The sequence below is a fragment of the Crocodylus siamensis genome, chromosome 5, assembly GCF_052110815.1.
Source record: "Crocodylus siamensis isolate JL-2025a chromosome 5, ASM5211081v1, whole genome shotgun sequence".
NCBI lineage: Eukaryota > Metazoa > Chordata > Crocodylia > Crocodylidae > Crocodylus > Crocodylus siamensis.
The window spans coordinates 129,322,131-129,338,366 of record NC_143399.1 but is presented as its reverse complement, the minus strand read 5'-3'; the positions used below and the strand labels follow the sequence as shown (position 1 = coordinate 129,338,366).

At 43.1% G+C, this 16,236-nt stretch overlaps 1 protein-coding gene across 2 annotated transcripts in view; it reads right to left on the bottom strand.

Annotated features, from left to right (window-relative positions):
- The window catches only part of SUSD5 (sushi domain containing 5), an 80,570-nt gene extending 65,466 nt beyond the window's left edge, over positions 1–15,104 (bottom strand). For both annotated transcript variants that reach the window (XM_090050346.1, XM_090050347.1), the window contains exon 1: positions 14,680–15,104. In XM_090050346.1, the coding sequence (XP_089906472.1) occupies positions 14,680–14,773 (94 nt within the window). In that variant the 5' untranslated portion in view covers positions 14,774–15,104. The remainder of the gene's footprint in view (positions 1–14,679) is intronic.
- Between the last annotated feature and the right edge of the window lie 1,132 nt (positions 15,105–16,236).

The window sequence follows — 16,236 nt, the reverse complement described above, 5'->3', positions numbered from 1 at the left end:
CTTAAATGTCAGTTCCTCATTTTAATAATCTTTTAAAAGACTTTAAAAGAAAACTAAGTTACTAAAAGATCAAATTCCATCAAAATGTAATCAGTGGAAGTGCAGCTTGTCGTAATTTTTAAATCAATCAGTATCAATTGTTGCTTTATAGGACTGAAAAATAATTTTCATTTTCTAGACTGAGCTAAGAAATATTTTTCTCAATTTCTGCTATTCATTTGCTGGTAATTTAGGCAAATCTAATGTTCTTTAGTGTGGCTTTATTGATAAGTTCTAATTATTTTAAAATATAATATAACTTGCTTTATCTGAAGGGTTTGGGGCTCTTCCAAAATATGTGGTTATACAGATTTTAAGGGAACCTGGAAATGACTCATTTGTGTTGCAGGAACTGTGCCCTATTTAATGGAAAGTTTAGGCTAGAAAGGGTATGAATGAAAACTGGCTTTCAGGCACATTGACTATCTTCCCCATTATTAACATAAGTTTTGTTGACTTCCTTATTTAAAATAATAATATTTAACTCCTTGGTATTTAAAAAACAAGATATAGTTAGCATTTCCAGTGGTTCCAGATCATTTCCATTACTGAGCACTGTTTTAGAAAACAGTAGATAAAACATGATGTCATGCCCAATAAGAAAGTTCCTTTATATGAATCAGAACTACAATATTAATCTTGAATTCCACATCTTACAATGACAAACAAGGTACTACACAACACATCTTACAATAGAATTACTAAACTATTCTGAACCATTAGTGTATAAAGTTCTGATAATAACAACTGGTTTTTAGGCTGCTGGTTTAAAGAACTTTTCTACATGATTTTCTACACTGTGTACACATAGCTACCTAGATTATTACAACTAAGGAGCTATGTGGTATTAAAATGGAAATAACTAATACAATCCTTATTTTATACTTCTTAGTATATCAACACTGTGGATTTATATTTATGTACCTATAGCAGTGCAAGAAACACTAATGTAGACAAGGCCTTAGAGACAGCAACAGTTTAAGAAAGCTTGTTCTTTAGTTCTACTCAAACTAGTAGAGCTGAAGAGGATCCTATTATTACTATGGGAAAGATTATTTTACTCACAATGGATTTGCTCTATTGTTCTTGCCTTTTTAATTTACAAACATCATGGGCCATCATATTAGCCCAAGTACTATTATTCTTCAGGGAATGGTAAAACAATGTGAATAAAAACAATAATCATTAGAATGAACTTAAGCATAGAGATTTTTAATGTGATGGCTAAAATTCTTAATATACATGTCTGTGGGAAAAGGTATAGAAGAATGAGCTAGAAGTGACAAGTTAGCTTTGAATATAGCATAGAAGAGAAGTTGTAGCTAAAACACACAGTGGGCACTTCATAACCAAGTACTAAATGACTTCATAATAACCGGGATTACTACACAGTAGAGTGGTTGCCTAGTGATGCTTACTGCACAGTAGCTTGTTACTACTGTGCAGTAGCATTGCATCATGTTTCATGCCCAGTTATACTACAATGCAGTAGTAATGCGCTACTGTGCAACAGTAACAAGCTACTGTGGAGTAAGCACCACCAAGCTACTGTGCAGTAAGCCGGTGACATGTAAAAACCATCTTCAGACACCACAGCTCAGCATCCTGCATAGAATGGAGACAAACCTATTTTTAGAAACAAAAAGCTATGAATGAACATTTCAAGATGATTAGGATGCTGAATTCTCATTCATTTTGCACAAATTCACTACCCAGTTCCCTAGGCAGCTTTGAAAAAAATGGTAGACTACATTCATGTCCCAGGAGTCCCTTTCCACTGCTGTGTTCCTATACCTGCACTACGAAATAGAGTCATCAAGCCATAATGGGCAAGATTCAGCCCATGATCTCCGCTATACTAATATCAGTAAGAATTTAGGGTCATCCTTTTATTGTAAAGTATACACTGATTTTTAAAAGATCCACAACATAAAAATATTTTGACCTGGGTCAAAGTGTTAGGATGGATGAGGACAATGAGAATTTTGTTATCAACTTCACTTAAGCCAGGATTTCACTCTAAGACAGTGGTTAACCCTAACACAGTTACAGCACCCTTTCCTAACTTTCGTGAATTGAGTGACACCCAATTTCAAAAACTACTTGACTTATTACAGTCCTTACCACCTTGCAGAGAGTCTGGACAATGGGGGCGTGGGGAGGTGTGGAGGGAGAAACACCCAGGCCGGGGCAAGTCTGAGCCTGTATTTATCTGCTTAATTTACCTGCTTACTTCACACCTTGTTTATCTCTTTATATTCCCTTCAAAGGATCTAGTGTAGGGGTCAGCAACATTTTTGGGCAGAGTGCCAAAAAACCCATCAACCTCGACTTGGAATATGCGGGTTTGCCAAGGACAGATGCCAGGGTTGCTGAAAGGGGCCCAGTCCTTGTTATGGCAATGCAGCCCTGGCCCCTTCCCCATCATCTGGCCCAAGGCATGCATAGCAAGCATAATGCCTTTGCTTGCCACACTCTGGCATCTGTGCTGGGGGTTGCCTACCCCCAATCTAGTGGCACCCCCAGGATGCTCACACTGGTTGAAAATCACTGCTTTAAGATTTTACTTTGGAAATTTTTGGATCAACACAGGATTTACAGCCTAGTTCAGCCTGAAAGGCATGCAAGAAATGGAGAGGCACATAAAAATCATTCCAGCTACACATCTGGGGCCCATGACTAGAACAGCAAGTTCTGTAAATCCAAATGTTGCAGATTAGATTTTAGCGGAGAAAACACAGCAAAATGATAAAGTTAATGCACTGCCGGCCCATAGAACTCACTCTACAGTGAGTGCTAATGAGCCACTCAATTTCATTAGATGCAAAATCACATGCACACTATAATGTTTTCCTTACTGTACTGAAGGCTCATATCTTGACACTGAGGAAAGATCTTTGTGCATTTTGACAGAGAGGTGCAAGACAGCTAGAACTAACCATTTCAAAGAGCTAACCTCAAGTAATATGTAGGTTCAGCCTACGTTAGATATACAGCTTCTGGCTGAGTTTCTATACTTTACTTTCAGGAGGCACAGCATAGAAGGCACAAGCAAAGCTTTGGGGAGCTCTCTGAGATGTGGGCAGATATTTCTGTTTGTTTCTGCAAGGAACCTAGTGTACCTTAGGGTACTGTAAAAATTAATAATAATAACCAATGTGGGTTTACACTGCTAGTAAGCCCTGATGTAAATTAACAGGGCCAAGAGTTGCTATAAATTATACTTGCATCCCAACTGATTCCTGTCAAAGCAGCCAACAATTCTTCTTACTATACCCTATCTTCCTCTCACCTTTAATATGCCTCCTCACATTCCCATCTTTGCCTTATTATGCTACCCACAGCAGGGCTTCCATGGAGGCCAGGGTGGAGAGAGATTCCCTTCCTAAATATTGCCTGCCTATCTGCAGCCTATTTAAACCTCTTTGGTCTAAAAATTGAGCTACAAAGTTGTAACAAGCAATTGTTGTATCCTGGGTGGCAGTGGTGACCAAGGCAGTGGCAGCAACTGGGCCACCAGTGGTAACAGCAGTAGCCATCATTCTTATACCCCTTCTAAATCAGCACCAGGGGCTGATGCACCACCCACCCATCCCTAGTTATGCCCCTGCTGAACTCGAACTTATGGAAGAACAGATTCTCTCAGGACACTTAGGCCTAAGTACAGACAATCAAAAGGCCTGAGGCAGAATTGATCCAAGCTATGCAAGTTTCTCTAAGCAGCATAGATTGGACCATTATCGAATGGAACTCATATTTGCTCGGGAAGGCAGGCAGACGCCTGTGCTGGCCCAGGCCAGAAAGATAGGGGGGTTCTGCACATCTCCCAGCAAGCCAGACACTGCTGAGGACAGCCAAGCACACACACACACACACACGGCACTGGCTCTGGCACTGTGAGTTATGGAGGGAGGTGAAATCCTATGAGCCTTTCCTGGAGCTGGCCCAGCGTAGGGTGCTGGGACTCAGAACAGGAGAGGGATGTTCTGTGCCCCGCCAACCCGGCCAGGAATACGAGATGTGCCGCTGGCACTGCCTCTCCCAGCAGCTTGTGAGCCCTGTTGCCCCCTGCCTCTGTCCTGCCTGCTGCTGACAGAATGTCTGGGGACAGGGCAGCTCCGCCACAGCTCCCTGCAAGGGGAGTTAGGAGGTCCCACAAAGTCCCCTGGGATACTTGAGAATGGAGACCTACCTTGATTCATGAGCAGATCTGGCACTGACATTTGGTTCAACCTAGATTGAGTAAGTCTGATATTACCTCAATCCAGGTCTATCTTAGACCAGGATTTACCATTTCAAAAGTGGTCTACATGCTCCAAACTTCTGTTTTGTTATGGGTATAGGCTGGTTTCCAAACACCTAAGCCAGAAAAAATGTAATGTCTGCACCTGGCCTTGATGTACTTCTTGATTCTGGTAAATCCAAAAATACCTTGGGAAAAGTCTTGCAGCTATTTTGAAATTTTCTTTTCAGGTCCTAACTGAAACCAAGATATCCAGAGGAAGCGGAGGAAGTGGAGGAAAACAACCTGATCTTCCTGTATTAATCAATAGCAATAGTTTTAATTTTGACATCCTCTGACAGATTTCTACTTGAAGCCAAACAAAGTCTTGACTTAATAAGCAGTGCAAGACTAGGCCCACTAATACTTCTTTATAGGTACTTTTATGTAGTTAGAAGAAGTCAATTAGATATGGTTTGGATCTTTTTAAGAGAAGAGGTTCTATGTCTGAAATCTTAGAATTCCACAGTGCTTAAAAACTTCTTTTGGTATCAAATTCCTAAGACTTTTGTGATGCCTCTCTTTCTTTATAGAAGACACAACACATTCCATAATAACAATGAAAATGGTTACTATCTGCTTCAGATTCTTTGTTTTCTATTTCCTAATGCTCAAAACAATATAATTGGGGGGGGGGGGGAGAGGGGGAGTGGAGAGGCTCCAGGATGCATACAAATTTTAAAAATATTTTTAAATGGTCTTTGCTGATTAATTTTCTGTTGAAATGTGCATTCTAAAATATAAAGATGAGCTATTAGTTTTCACAGTCATTTTCCTAGTCTTTTAGCCTCTGCTTTAAAAGTACTTATATGATTATACTATTTTATGTTTATATAATCTCTTGGTAAAAGAAAAATATATTATTTATTATTTAGAATCCACAGTGCATTCAACACTGTACTGCACAAAAGAAAGGACAGTCTCTGTCCCAGATAGTTTACCTAAAAGATACTCTGGTACAAGGGTGTCAAACATATGGCCCACAGGCCACTACTAGAAGTGGGGGAGTTGTGGCCTGCAGCAGAATCCAGGGCTCTGGGCCCCCGTGGACATGGCCACCTCCATCAGGAGAAGAATAAGGCCTGCGCTGACATAGTCTTTGCCCTGCAGCTTCTAGTCCAGCCACTTCCTCCATTGCTACCCTGTCTGCCAGTCCTGCTGTCCCCGCCACCATTCTCAGTAATCCTGCCACTACTGCCCATGAAGAAGCCCTGCAGTCTGAATCCAGCCCAGGGTGAATTTGACACTCTTACCCTTAATACCTTCTGATACATAGAAGATGCACCACTGTATCCAGAGATTCTTCCAGAAGAATCCTATTTTCCTTTATATTTCCAAGTTGCAGTTATACAACCATATAACTGGCATTTTTGGCACTTGCATACAGTCAGGGTCCTATCCCACATGTACTATGAACACACAAGTACCCATCCGGGTATTGAACATGTGCAGTAGGCAACTGGCTGGAAGTTCCATACACGTGTCCCTGGGAAAGCATAACTCCCCATACTGTAGCTGATAAAAAAGCATGGCAAACAGGGGTGAACTGAAGGAAGAGGGAGCCTTCCTAGGTTTTAGTAAAACAGCCTAGTGGTCAGTGCACTTGCCCAAGAAGTAGGAGACCCACCTCATCCAGAAGAAGTTTAAATCTACATCTCCTACTACAGTGTTCAACTATAAGACCACAGGTTAGGCATCACCTAGTCCTCTTTCCTGCCCTTCTCTTGACGCTGGTTCACCAGGCAGCCAAGAGACAAAGAGACATATTGGGCCAAGAAGAAAAAAACAAGCTAGGATGTATGTGACTAAGTGAGTTGATTGCCACCCTAGAAGGGAGGGGACCCTGGGCTGTGGTCTGAATTTTTGTTTCCCAGTGGCACTGACTCTAGCCTACTGGGCACATCTATGTATGTGCTTTAATGAGCATTAGCCTATTTTAATGTGCATTAAAGCATCACAAAAAATGGTGCTATTTAGTTAATGTGCTGTGACAGGAGTACCTCCACTAGAGTCTTTCTATCAGTGACTCCACCCTCCTGTTATGGGCCAACCTCCTGCTTACTCACCTGCCATGACTTGATCTTAATTGATTAATTAATAGATGCAATTAGCAGGAGGCTGCCCATTTCATTTGCCCTGATGCCAAGGGGCGCTATCTGTGGCTCCTTTTCCTCCCCTACACCGCAGCCCAAGCCTTGCAGATGGTACTGACGTGATTTTGACCTGGACCTTGCTGTAATTTGGCCCTCTCCTTGACTTTCCTGGGTTTCCACTGCCCTGTCTCATCCTGTGCCTTCCTGGCGCTCTGCTTCCCCTTTCCCCTTGGTGAGGCTTCCTGCCACCCCCCCTTTCTGGGACTTCTCACTACCCTCTCTCCCTGGGGCCTCTCACTGCCTCCTCGCTCCGGGGCTTCTTGCTGCCCCCTCACTCTGGGGCTTCTCACTACCCCCTCGCTCTGGGGCTGGGGCCAGTGCACCCCAAAATGCCATGCCCTCTCTGGCGCAGGGGTCCCCATGCTACTGTGGAGCCCCTATGAGGCCTCCTCCAACCCCTAATAGCCTCACCCAGTCCTCCGGTGTTATAAAACTACAAACAGAAAACTCAAGCCCCTGGGCTATAACATAAAATCGAAGCCATCTGGCTAACCATCATTCAAATCCCTACCAGGGAATTCTCCACCCCGTATCCGCGAACAGAAGCTGCTCATGCCGTCAGGCTTCTCTACTCTGCTTGCTCCGGCAGAACTCCTTCTCCCTTGGCTGCTAGTGAAGAACTGCCCTTCTGGCCTCGTTCCTGGGGTTTATATGTGCCAGGCCCTGTCCCTTCCTGTCAGCTGACTCCCCAGCAGTTGCCCTAGCAACCCACACCTGTGCCTCTACATGTCCTGCTACATACTAAGCATCACTTAAAAACCATGCTCTTCAGTTAATACACATTAAAGACAGCCTAATGCGCATTTTCCTAGTACTTCACAATGGAGGGTGCCTGTAGACATCCTGTGGGGCTGCTCCGACATGTTGTAATTACAACAGTTTGGAGAAAACTCGAGTCTGCTGGAGCATGGTAATTACCTTGCTCCAGCCAGCCTCCATAGTTCGTGTATTAGCGAGCCTTCAAAATGGTGGTGGAGGCACTTGAACTAAAGCTCATTAAAAAAGCGTTAGTTCAAGTGCCCCTGCCACCATTTTGAAGCACAGGGATGCTAAGACACAAAATGTTGTGGTGCTTTAATAGAGCAGCTCCAAGACTGCTCTTGGAGCCATTCTAATTAAACCACTCCCCCACCCCCCCAGAGCATATATAAAAGTGCCCATAGGAGGTACTAGATTGAGTGTGCATTAAATAAAGTGTGTTAATACACATGTAGATGTGCCTACTGTTCTCTATCAATCCTAGCCAATGAACATTTAATGCAAGGTGCAGTGGCTCAGCTTTAAGAGATGAGCTAAAAAATCATCTTGCCAAAGCTTCTGCAAAACAGACTGTTTCAACTAGTGACTTGTAATGCAGTCCAGAAATTTCTGATTAAATTATGGAACATAATTAGAAGGACATCCAGTACTGATTCAAAGACTACAAGGAATGGAGAATATATATCTTGCTCCTTAGTCAACCTTTCCAATGGTTAATTACCCTCACTGCACCTTATTTCAAGTTTCAGGTGTCCTAGTTTAAATTTCCAGCTAATGTGCCTTGTTATAGCTTTTTTATTAGATTGAAGAGCTTTCTGTTATCAGTTTTCTTCCCTACGCTGGCAATTATAGACTATGATCAAATCAACTTTAACTTTCTCTCTGATGGGCATTGTTTGTCACTATTTTAAGAAAGAGGCTACATTAGGGGGAGAAAGAGAACACTCACTTCCCTCTAAGAGCTCATCCAAAATAGTGCTATTGAGTGACAGGGCAGCATTTCACATTTGTCCCATGGAAGAAGAGGGGAGATCTATTTGTGGAAGGTAGTTCCTCACACATCACCAGAACATTATCTGTTCCATACTTTAGTTTAAATAAAACAGATTATCATTTAATTTCTTGTGGTTTATAGAAGAAAAACATCTTTAGGGTAAGGGTAAAAACAGAAGCTTTCTAGAAAATGATAACAGATGAAAATCTGTTCCTTTTCTACACCTCAGCAATCCCTTTTAAGTCACTAGGGATACCATGTCTAACAGGATGGCAAATTTGGCTCATCTATTCTACTGCAATGATAGGTACAGCAAGGCAGCACTATGTGCCTGATCAAAAATCCACTGAAGTCATTAGAAACCATTCCATTAGCTTCAACAAACCAGGCCTGAGGAAAGCATTTAAAAGTATATAGATGCACACAACTTTAAAAAAAAGTCCCCAAACACATAATGTAGAGTGAAAGTACTTTAAAATGCCTGCTCCACTACTGATCTGATGACATGATGTTAGCAGACTGAGGTTATATAACCTGATGAGTCGCATCAAACCAAATGTGATGAACATCTAGAGAAGGGAGAGGTACATTTGGGGGGCAGGTTTGACTTATTTTTTATTTTAATGCTACAGTCTCAAAACTGAGGAGAAAGCAAAGGGTTCATTCTGTAGCTAAAAGGTAATTTCATTGCTTTTTCTGTGGCTCCTAACACAATGGCCTTGATTGTAATAGCAACGGTGGAGGGTTCAATTAAGCTGCACAATTACAGAAAAAGCTTTGGGTAATTACTAGCTCAGCTTGTTATTTATGAATGCTGAGTTTATTTCTGTGAGGGGCTAAAATGAATAATGTCTTATTTAATTCAAACTGCTTAAAATATTGCATCATCATAACAAGATCAAATTGGAAGACATATTCTGCAGTTTTTAATCACACATGCTGAATTTTACCCCGAGTTTCACTTTAATTAGGGCTACAGAATCACTACTGCCTTGTTTAGTTGGTTGGTTAGTTGGTTGGTTACTTTTGCAGTGCACAAACTTATGACAACCCGAATTTCTTGCACCTGCTGCTTATACACAAGTGCTTAGAGATAAGCAAAAGACAAATAATTAGGATAAAGGAAGATTCACTTTAAGTCTCTTAGGTATGCTTAACACCTTTTATGTAAAAATTCTGTCCCACATTTTTTTAAAATTATTTTAAAAGAATCCTTCTAGTTATTCCATTTTGCATCTAAATGAATAAATGCAACAGGAACTTTGAAGGAGCATTCTGGAGGCTATTTTTGTGACAATTTTCTTCATCCTTTTTCAGTACAGGACTAGGCTTCCTACTACCTTTCCTTATCAGTTGAAATACAGTGATTTTACATCACACTTCACTAATCCTCTGATATCTTGGCACAGGCGACTGGTAGGGAGGGCAAGGGGGGGCATGTGCCCCCCCCCAAGATTGGCCCCCAAATCATCACCGCTCAGGATGGGGCAGTTTTTTTCCGTGTGGGCTGGTGGGATGTTGAGGGCGAGGCACTAAGCCATGGCAAAGAAATATAGGAGTAGATGTGGGGCTTTTGGCATGCCCCCAGGCCTGCCCACAAATTGTCCCCCCCCCAAGACTCAGGAGACACCAGTCACCCCTGTCTCTTGGTGGTGTCATTATTTTGTTTATTGGTTGTTCCATGAAGAAGAAAGCCCACATTTGAAATGATGGCATCTAGGCTACTCTTTGTGACTGTGTGTCTGTGCCAGTGTGGTTGTGTCAACATAAATGGAAGTTATACAAACAAATATTGTGGTGTCAGTACACTGTATTTATAAATGAATCCAATTTCCATATTTGAAACTCACCAACATCCTGATTTTGGAAGCTTTTAGATGCAGTTTTGGGTCAGGCCTTTGTGGCACAGACTGTGTCTAATTGTGTCCAATTTTATCAGTTCAGGACTCCTGGGGTTTCTTCCACTTGCAACCTATGTAGTTATTATGTTACTATATCTATATGAAGAAGTTTTGTACATTACCCAACATTTAGCACAGGGGTTGTCAAGCAGGGGCGACTGGTAGGGAGGGCATGGGGGGGATACTTAGAAAGGCCGCAGGGGGTTGGGCAGGTGGGCAACAACAGAGAGCACCGCAGGGAGAGGTGGTGGGGTCTCCCCCAGCACATTCCCACACTTTGCTTCTTCCCAGTAGGTGGGGGAGGGGCATGCTGGGTGTTGCCACCCCACGCAGCACACCACAGTGCCCCCCTGCCCCCCATCTCAGCTCGCTCTCTGTGCCTGCTCCCAGGGGCAGGGCCAGGGGCTGAGTACAGTGGTGCTCCTCTGCAGACTGCACATGAACGGCCCGGCTGGCCGGGGTAAAGCTTGCATGCAGTGGTGGCTGCTGCCGCACCTAAAGCCACTTTTCCACAGCCGGTTGCATGTGTGGCTCCATGGGCTGCTGACAGGCAGTGCATGAGGCATGAGGCCCATCAGCAGCCTGTGGAGCCATACATGCAACCAGCCATGGGAAAGCAGTGCAGGGCATGGCAGCAGTGGTGTGGGGGTGGTGGCGGAGATGGCCGCCACATGTAAGGCTCCCCGCCTCATCTGTCCAACTGGGTGGTGCATGGGCAGCCCAGAGGGACACCACTGCCCTCACCCACCCCCACCAGCCCTACTCCTGAGAGTGAGTACAGGGGCACCCCCCCACCACTGCCATTCTCAATTTGGCCCCTGCCCCACCCCTTACCTCTACACACACTTATCTGCTGGGGAAGAGGGGTGTCTGTGTGTGTATCTGCATCTGCACGCGTGTATGTCTGCATCTGCACGCGTGTGTGTGTGCACATGTCTGTCTGCATTTACGTGTGTGCATCTATGTCTGCATCTGCACGTGTGTGTCTGCATCTGCGTATGTGTATGTGTGTGTGTGTGTCTGTCCCCTGCCTGCCCAGCAGCAGCAGGCCCATGGCATCGTGCAGCTCTTGGGGCAGAAGCAGTGGGGTGCAGAGTCCAGCCTGCAACATAAGCTCCCTCCACCCTGCACACAGATCTGGGAGGCTTGTGCCCCCCAGGCCTCTGCTGAGGTGCGTGCAGTGGCAGGAGCTGTCTCCCGCTCCCTGCAGCTCCATCCTACACTCTGGCCTGGCTGTCTAGTGCCCGCCCCTGCTCCAGCCCCACTTGCTCCCTCACCATGGGGGCCTCAATCTGTTTCCCCCACTCCCTGCACCTTAAAAACAAGAAAAAAAATATAATGGGGTACCTGAGCTGAAACTTTGAGGCAGAAGGGCTACACTTGTTAAAAAAAGGTTGAAAACCTCTGATTTAGCATATTAAAAACCTCTTGCTGCAGCCATTTTATAAGTTTTTCCACAAGAAGACTAGTGTATTTTCACTTCAAAATTACATTAATTGTACTGATTAATTACCATCACACTATATCAACATTCTGTTCGTGAGAGCAAAAACTCTACTGGAAAACTAGCATTACAACACATAGACATTTTGGCAGAAGTCTGAAAGATAAAATAGGGAATAAAAATGCAATTGTTATACAGCTTTTTCAGGGTTATTTTCTGTTCTCCTTTGTTTCAGTGAAAATGCCAAGTAACTCCACTTACTCCGCATTTGTACAGATAAAATTGAGGTTGGACATGAGCATAGTAATATAACTGAATAACTGAAATCTCTGCCCTTGCAAGACTGAGGATTAAAGTTTATTTCGGTGTGCAGGGAGTTGTACTAATGTGACTTATCCATATAAATCCTTGTGCACAGAAATGAGAACAGACATTCCCTTCACATGCAAACCTGGGACTGTCATGGGTAAACAATGTTAGACTGTAGAGCTTTAAGACTTGATTCTCTTCTTACACTTGTTTAACTCTGGAATACGGCTGCTGACTGTTATGGAGTTATATAATGCTCCAGATTTACACCAATATAAGTGAAAGGCAAGGCAGGCCCACTGGGAACCTTCTATCTGTCTGACCCCAGTTCAGATACCATTAGCAAACACATTCTTTTTTATGACAGCCACAGGGCAAACCTTAGTTATATTATATTTTTGCTCCTACCTACATCATCCACAATTCTAGCTACACCACAGCAATATGTGCTGTAGTAAAGTATTAGTCAAAAGAGATCAATTAAGCCTTAAGGCTTTACACCTCCACCAGGCCTCTGTAGCTTCCAGTTTTATTGTCTACATTATACCGCTACTTGAGTGTGAGATAATAAAGCTAAAGTCTTCCTTAGGGAAATATGTTCTAACCAGTTTCTGAGGCTTGCTTATAATAGAAGCCAGCATAGGTTCCATGAAGTTTTTACAAGGTGTACTCTAAATCCCTTCAGTAATTTGCGAAACATGCCATTATTTTTCGTTAAAAGTAACAACAACATATGCATTCATATATGTGTCTGTTGTGAAGAACTGTTCCATGACATTTCACCACTGACTTTTGCAGACATTACAATGAAACAAAAATGAAATGCTCATCTAAAATTGTCACAAATAAGAAAATGATTTTCAGCTTGGGCCAGGTTAGAATCCATTATAGAACAAACCATTATTCCTGTTAATCCTCTCAGATCTATTAACATGTTTTATAGTGGCATAAACTTTCATAAGCTTTTCATAAACCTTCACAGTGACATCAATTAAAATGTATATAATTTCTCTTGTATAAATGTAAAATAAAACCAAGAAGCTTACCAGTGGGTAGCACACTATTACAAGCGTTAGTTTAAATCAGAATACAAGGAAAAACACACTGAATAATCTCATAATAATAAATTAACAAGTTTTCCAGAATTACATTTAGAGGTTAAATACAATTATATTTTAATAGCCTTATAACAAGGCGCTTCACGCATGCAGCACTTTATAACATCAACTCTTTAATTCTTAAAATTAGCTTTTGATACTGCATATATATCATATGCAAAATGAATTTGACAAAAGACAAAATGCCAATTAAAACGTATTGTTAACTCACAGAAGTCAAATAGTTCAATGTAAATGGTTTGATGTAAATGGGTTGATGTAAAATAGTTCAAAGCAGTCACTGAAATATAGACTAGCTACATTTCCTCTCCTTTTCTCTCTCCAAAGATGTCAGTTTTCAGAGAAAGGGGAAGCCACTCATTCAAGGCAAACAGAGAATAATTTCCCAGGGTTCCTGCACTGCCAACACTGATGCTTAAGGTGAAGCAATTTTAATAAAGCAAAAGAGGAATGTCTTTCTCTGTCTCCCTTCTTTCTAAGTCCAGTGGAGAATCCTCTTATTCATACAGGAAAGTCATTTTTTCCTCCCCATAAAACAGTTTTGCCATAAGAGGATGGCTCACTGAAACTGTAATTACAGTTTTCCATACAGCGGTACACTGAAACGATCTGACACCTTTATTCTTCTCCATTCTTAATGAAACGGCATTGTCCTCAAATTTAGAAAAGAGAGTACTGCTGTGTCAATGATACATACACAAGTTAAAATTACGCTAGCCAGTCCCCCCTCCCCCTTATTTCAATGATCAATTGAAATAAATTAAAACTAATGACCCCCAGGCCCTCCCCCCAACTATTATAAAGCAAAAAAAAGAATACTATGGGAACAAAATGAAAACATTCTTTTCACCCAGCAATGCTTGAGGGCAACTCTAGCAAACTTCAATGGGTCAGAGATTAGTGTGCTTAAAAACTTAAATCAGGCATAAATGTAGCTCCGCTGCAAACATGAAACAAATGTGGCCATTCAGCAGTGTCCTCCCAGGAAAAAAAGCCTGCTGTTTTCTGAAATAAATTGTGCCTCTTGTTGAGGCAGCCTGATCATCATGAATTAAGGTCTGATCATTAAAAGGGGACAGGCTCCTGGAAAGGAAAGTGTGTAGCCCAGTCAGGATCACTGTCAGGGAGCAGAAAGTAACATTTCGGGGAAATCAGCGGCTGCCGCTTCCAGCCAAATTCATGTTCCCTTGAAATCCCCGAGCAGCAAAGTGCAGATGAACCATGCCTTGAAGTGTGCGGGGGGGACCAGACAGATTGTGAGTGCAAGGGAAAGCCTTGTAACTTTTGTCTTCCTATTTTGGAAGTATCTGCCTTTACCAATCAGGGTCCAGGGGAAGTTGAGGAAGGCTGTGTGGAGGGGAAACCTCTCTCAAAACCATCTGCACCTATTTCTTCTTCATGGTCTGGCTAAATTTCCCCAAGAAACAAAAACTTGCCCCAGGGTTTTGTTCTAATCAAACAACCTCAGCCCGAGGGGATCTGATCTCCTTTCTCTCTTTAACCCTAGGCTCTTTGCTGAGTTTCCAAACTGTGAATCAGACGTTTCTTAACCCAGGATGGGGTATATAAGTTTCTGATGAAAAAGGGTTTTTTGTGGGTTTTTTTTTTTTTGGCAATAGCTTATTTCGACATGCAGAGCCGATCCCACTCTTAACTTAGCCCAAAGTGAATGGGACTCACCATCAGCCTGAACGGAGCTCATCTGGAGGAGGAAGAAGACAGCCCCCATGCCCTGGACAGAGGTGAGAAGGAATTGCTTGGAGCCTGGAGCCATTGTCCTGCTGTTCAGATCTGGGCTGCAGGAGGCTGCTGCTGCCTTCTCTTCCTTTGAGACTCAGCAGCAGGATCAGGGGTGATGATTTCAAGGAGCACTTTCCCTCTGCAGGGTCCTGCGTCTGGGGCTTGGACTGAAGGAAAAAAGGGAGGGATGGAAAAAAAAGAGAGAGGAATCCTTGGCCTGGCTGTTCTAGAGGAGGGATGTGTGGGGGAAAAAAATATCCAGTCAGATGAGTTTGGGGAGCAGTTTTATCTGGCCCAGGTGTGCAGGGAAGTGGACGTTGGGAGCTGGTGTGAAAAGTCACATTGCTCTGTCAGTAAATGCCTAAAGGATCAGAGTGGAAGAAATGTAAAAGCCAGGAGGGAAAGGGAGGGGGTTGGAGTGGTGGTGGTGGGGGGAAGGGTAGCAAGCCACAAGCAGTGGAAATCCCAGGCTGAGGGAGAAAAGGCAGCTAGATAGCTGGTGCTGAGACTGGGGGAGCTCATGGATTGATCTGCCACCTCTGGAGGCTTGGGTGTTGACTGCATTGTCTGCACCTTGAAATCATCACAATTGGGTGCATCAGGGCAGGGCTGAAGGTGGAAGCCCAGCTCTGGCATAGTCAGGAGAAGCTGTAGGTGGGGAGGACTGACCTGGGATGAGAGAAGCTATAGCAGACCAGAAGTGAGGTGTACCTAATCCCAGTCTGGAACAGGGGTGAAGGTGTCCAAGTCAAGATAAGACACCAATAGGGCCCGAATACAGTTCCTAGTCAGGTTAGTATACTTGTAGGGTTCCTACACCATGTAGCGTGTGAGTTCCCTGGGCAGTCTTTTCCAGGGAGGTTTGCAGCTTGGCAATGAGCCCTGAATCTCAGACACCCCAACATTTCCCCAAATGAAACTAAAAAGAAGTTCTCACAAGAAAAGGAAACATGTTGATAATTGTGCCAGAATCCGTTTAACTAAATACATACACCAAATAGTTTCTGTTGCTGTTGGAACTGAACAGAGCTCAGAAATGTTGTTTTCATGTTCTCATCCTTTTTTGCTTTTCTTTCAGTGGCTTAAAATTTTTCCCCTGGAAATATGAGGCCAGGCAGCAAGTCAGTCTGCTGGAGAATCTGAGCCATGGAGAAGAGAAATGGCAGGCTCAGGTTGCCTTCACGATGGTCCTTCCCCTCTCATTCTCTGCTCCCCACTTCATAAATGGGGTGTGCTGATATCCCCAGGCATTCTTTGCTATTATTGAACTGCAGGACGTTTTTCTCACAGTCTGCTTGAAATGACGCAGGATCAGGAATCTGTGTGTGTGGTATTCAAGCAAGACAGTGGTGCTGGATACCTGAGATATGCCTAAAATAGCTTTGATTTGATAGCTCTATAGATAATGTTGGAATTTTTGAAAGCCATCAGAATTATTTCTCCTCTCTCTCTCTCTCTGTGTACATGGTATGTAAACTTTAACTATGCAAGGGCTTT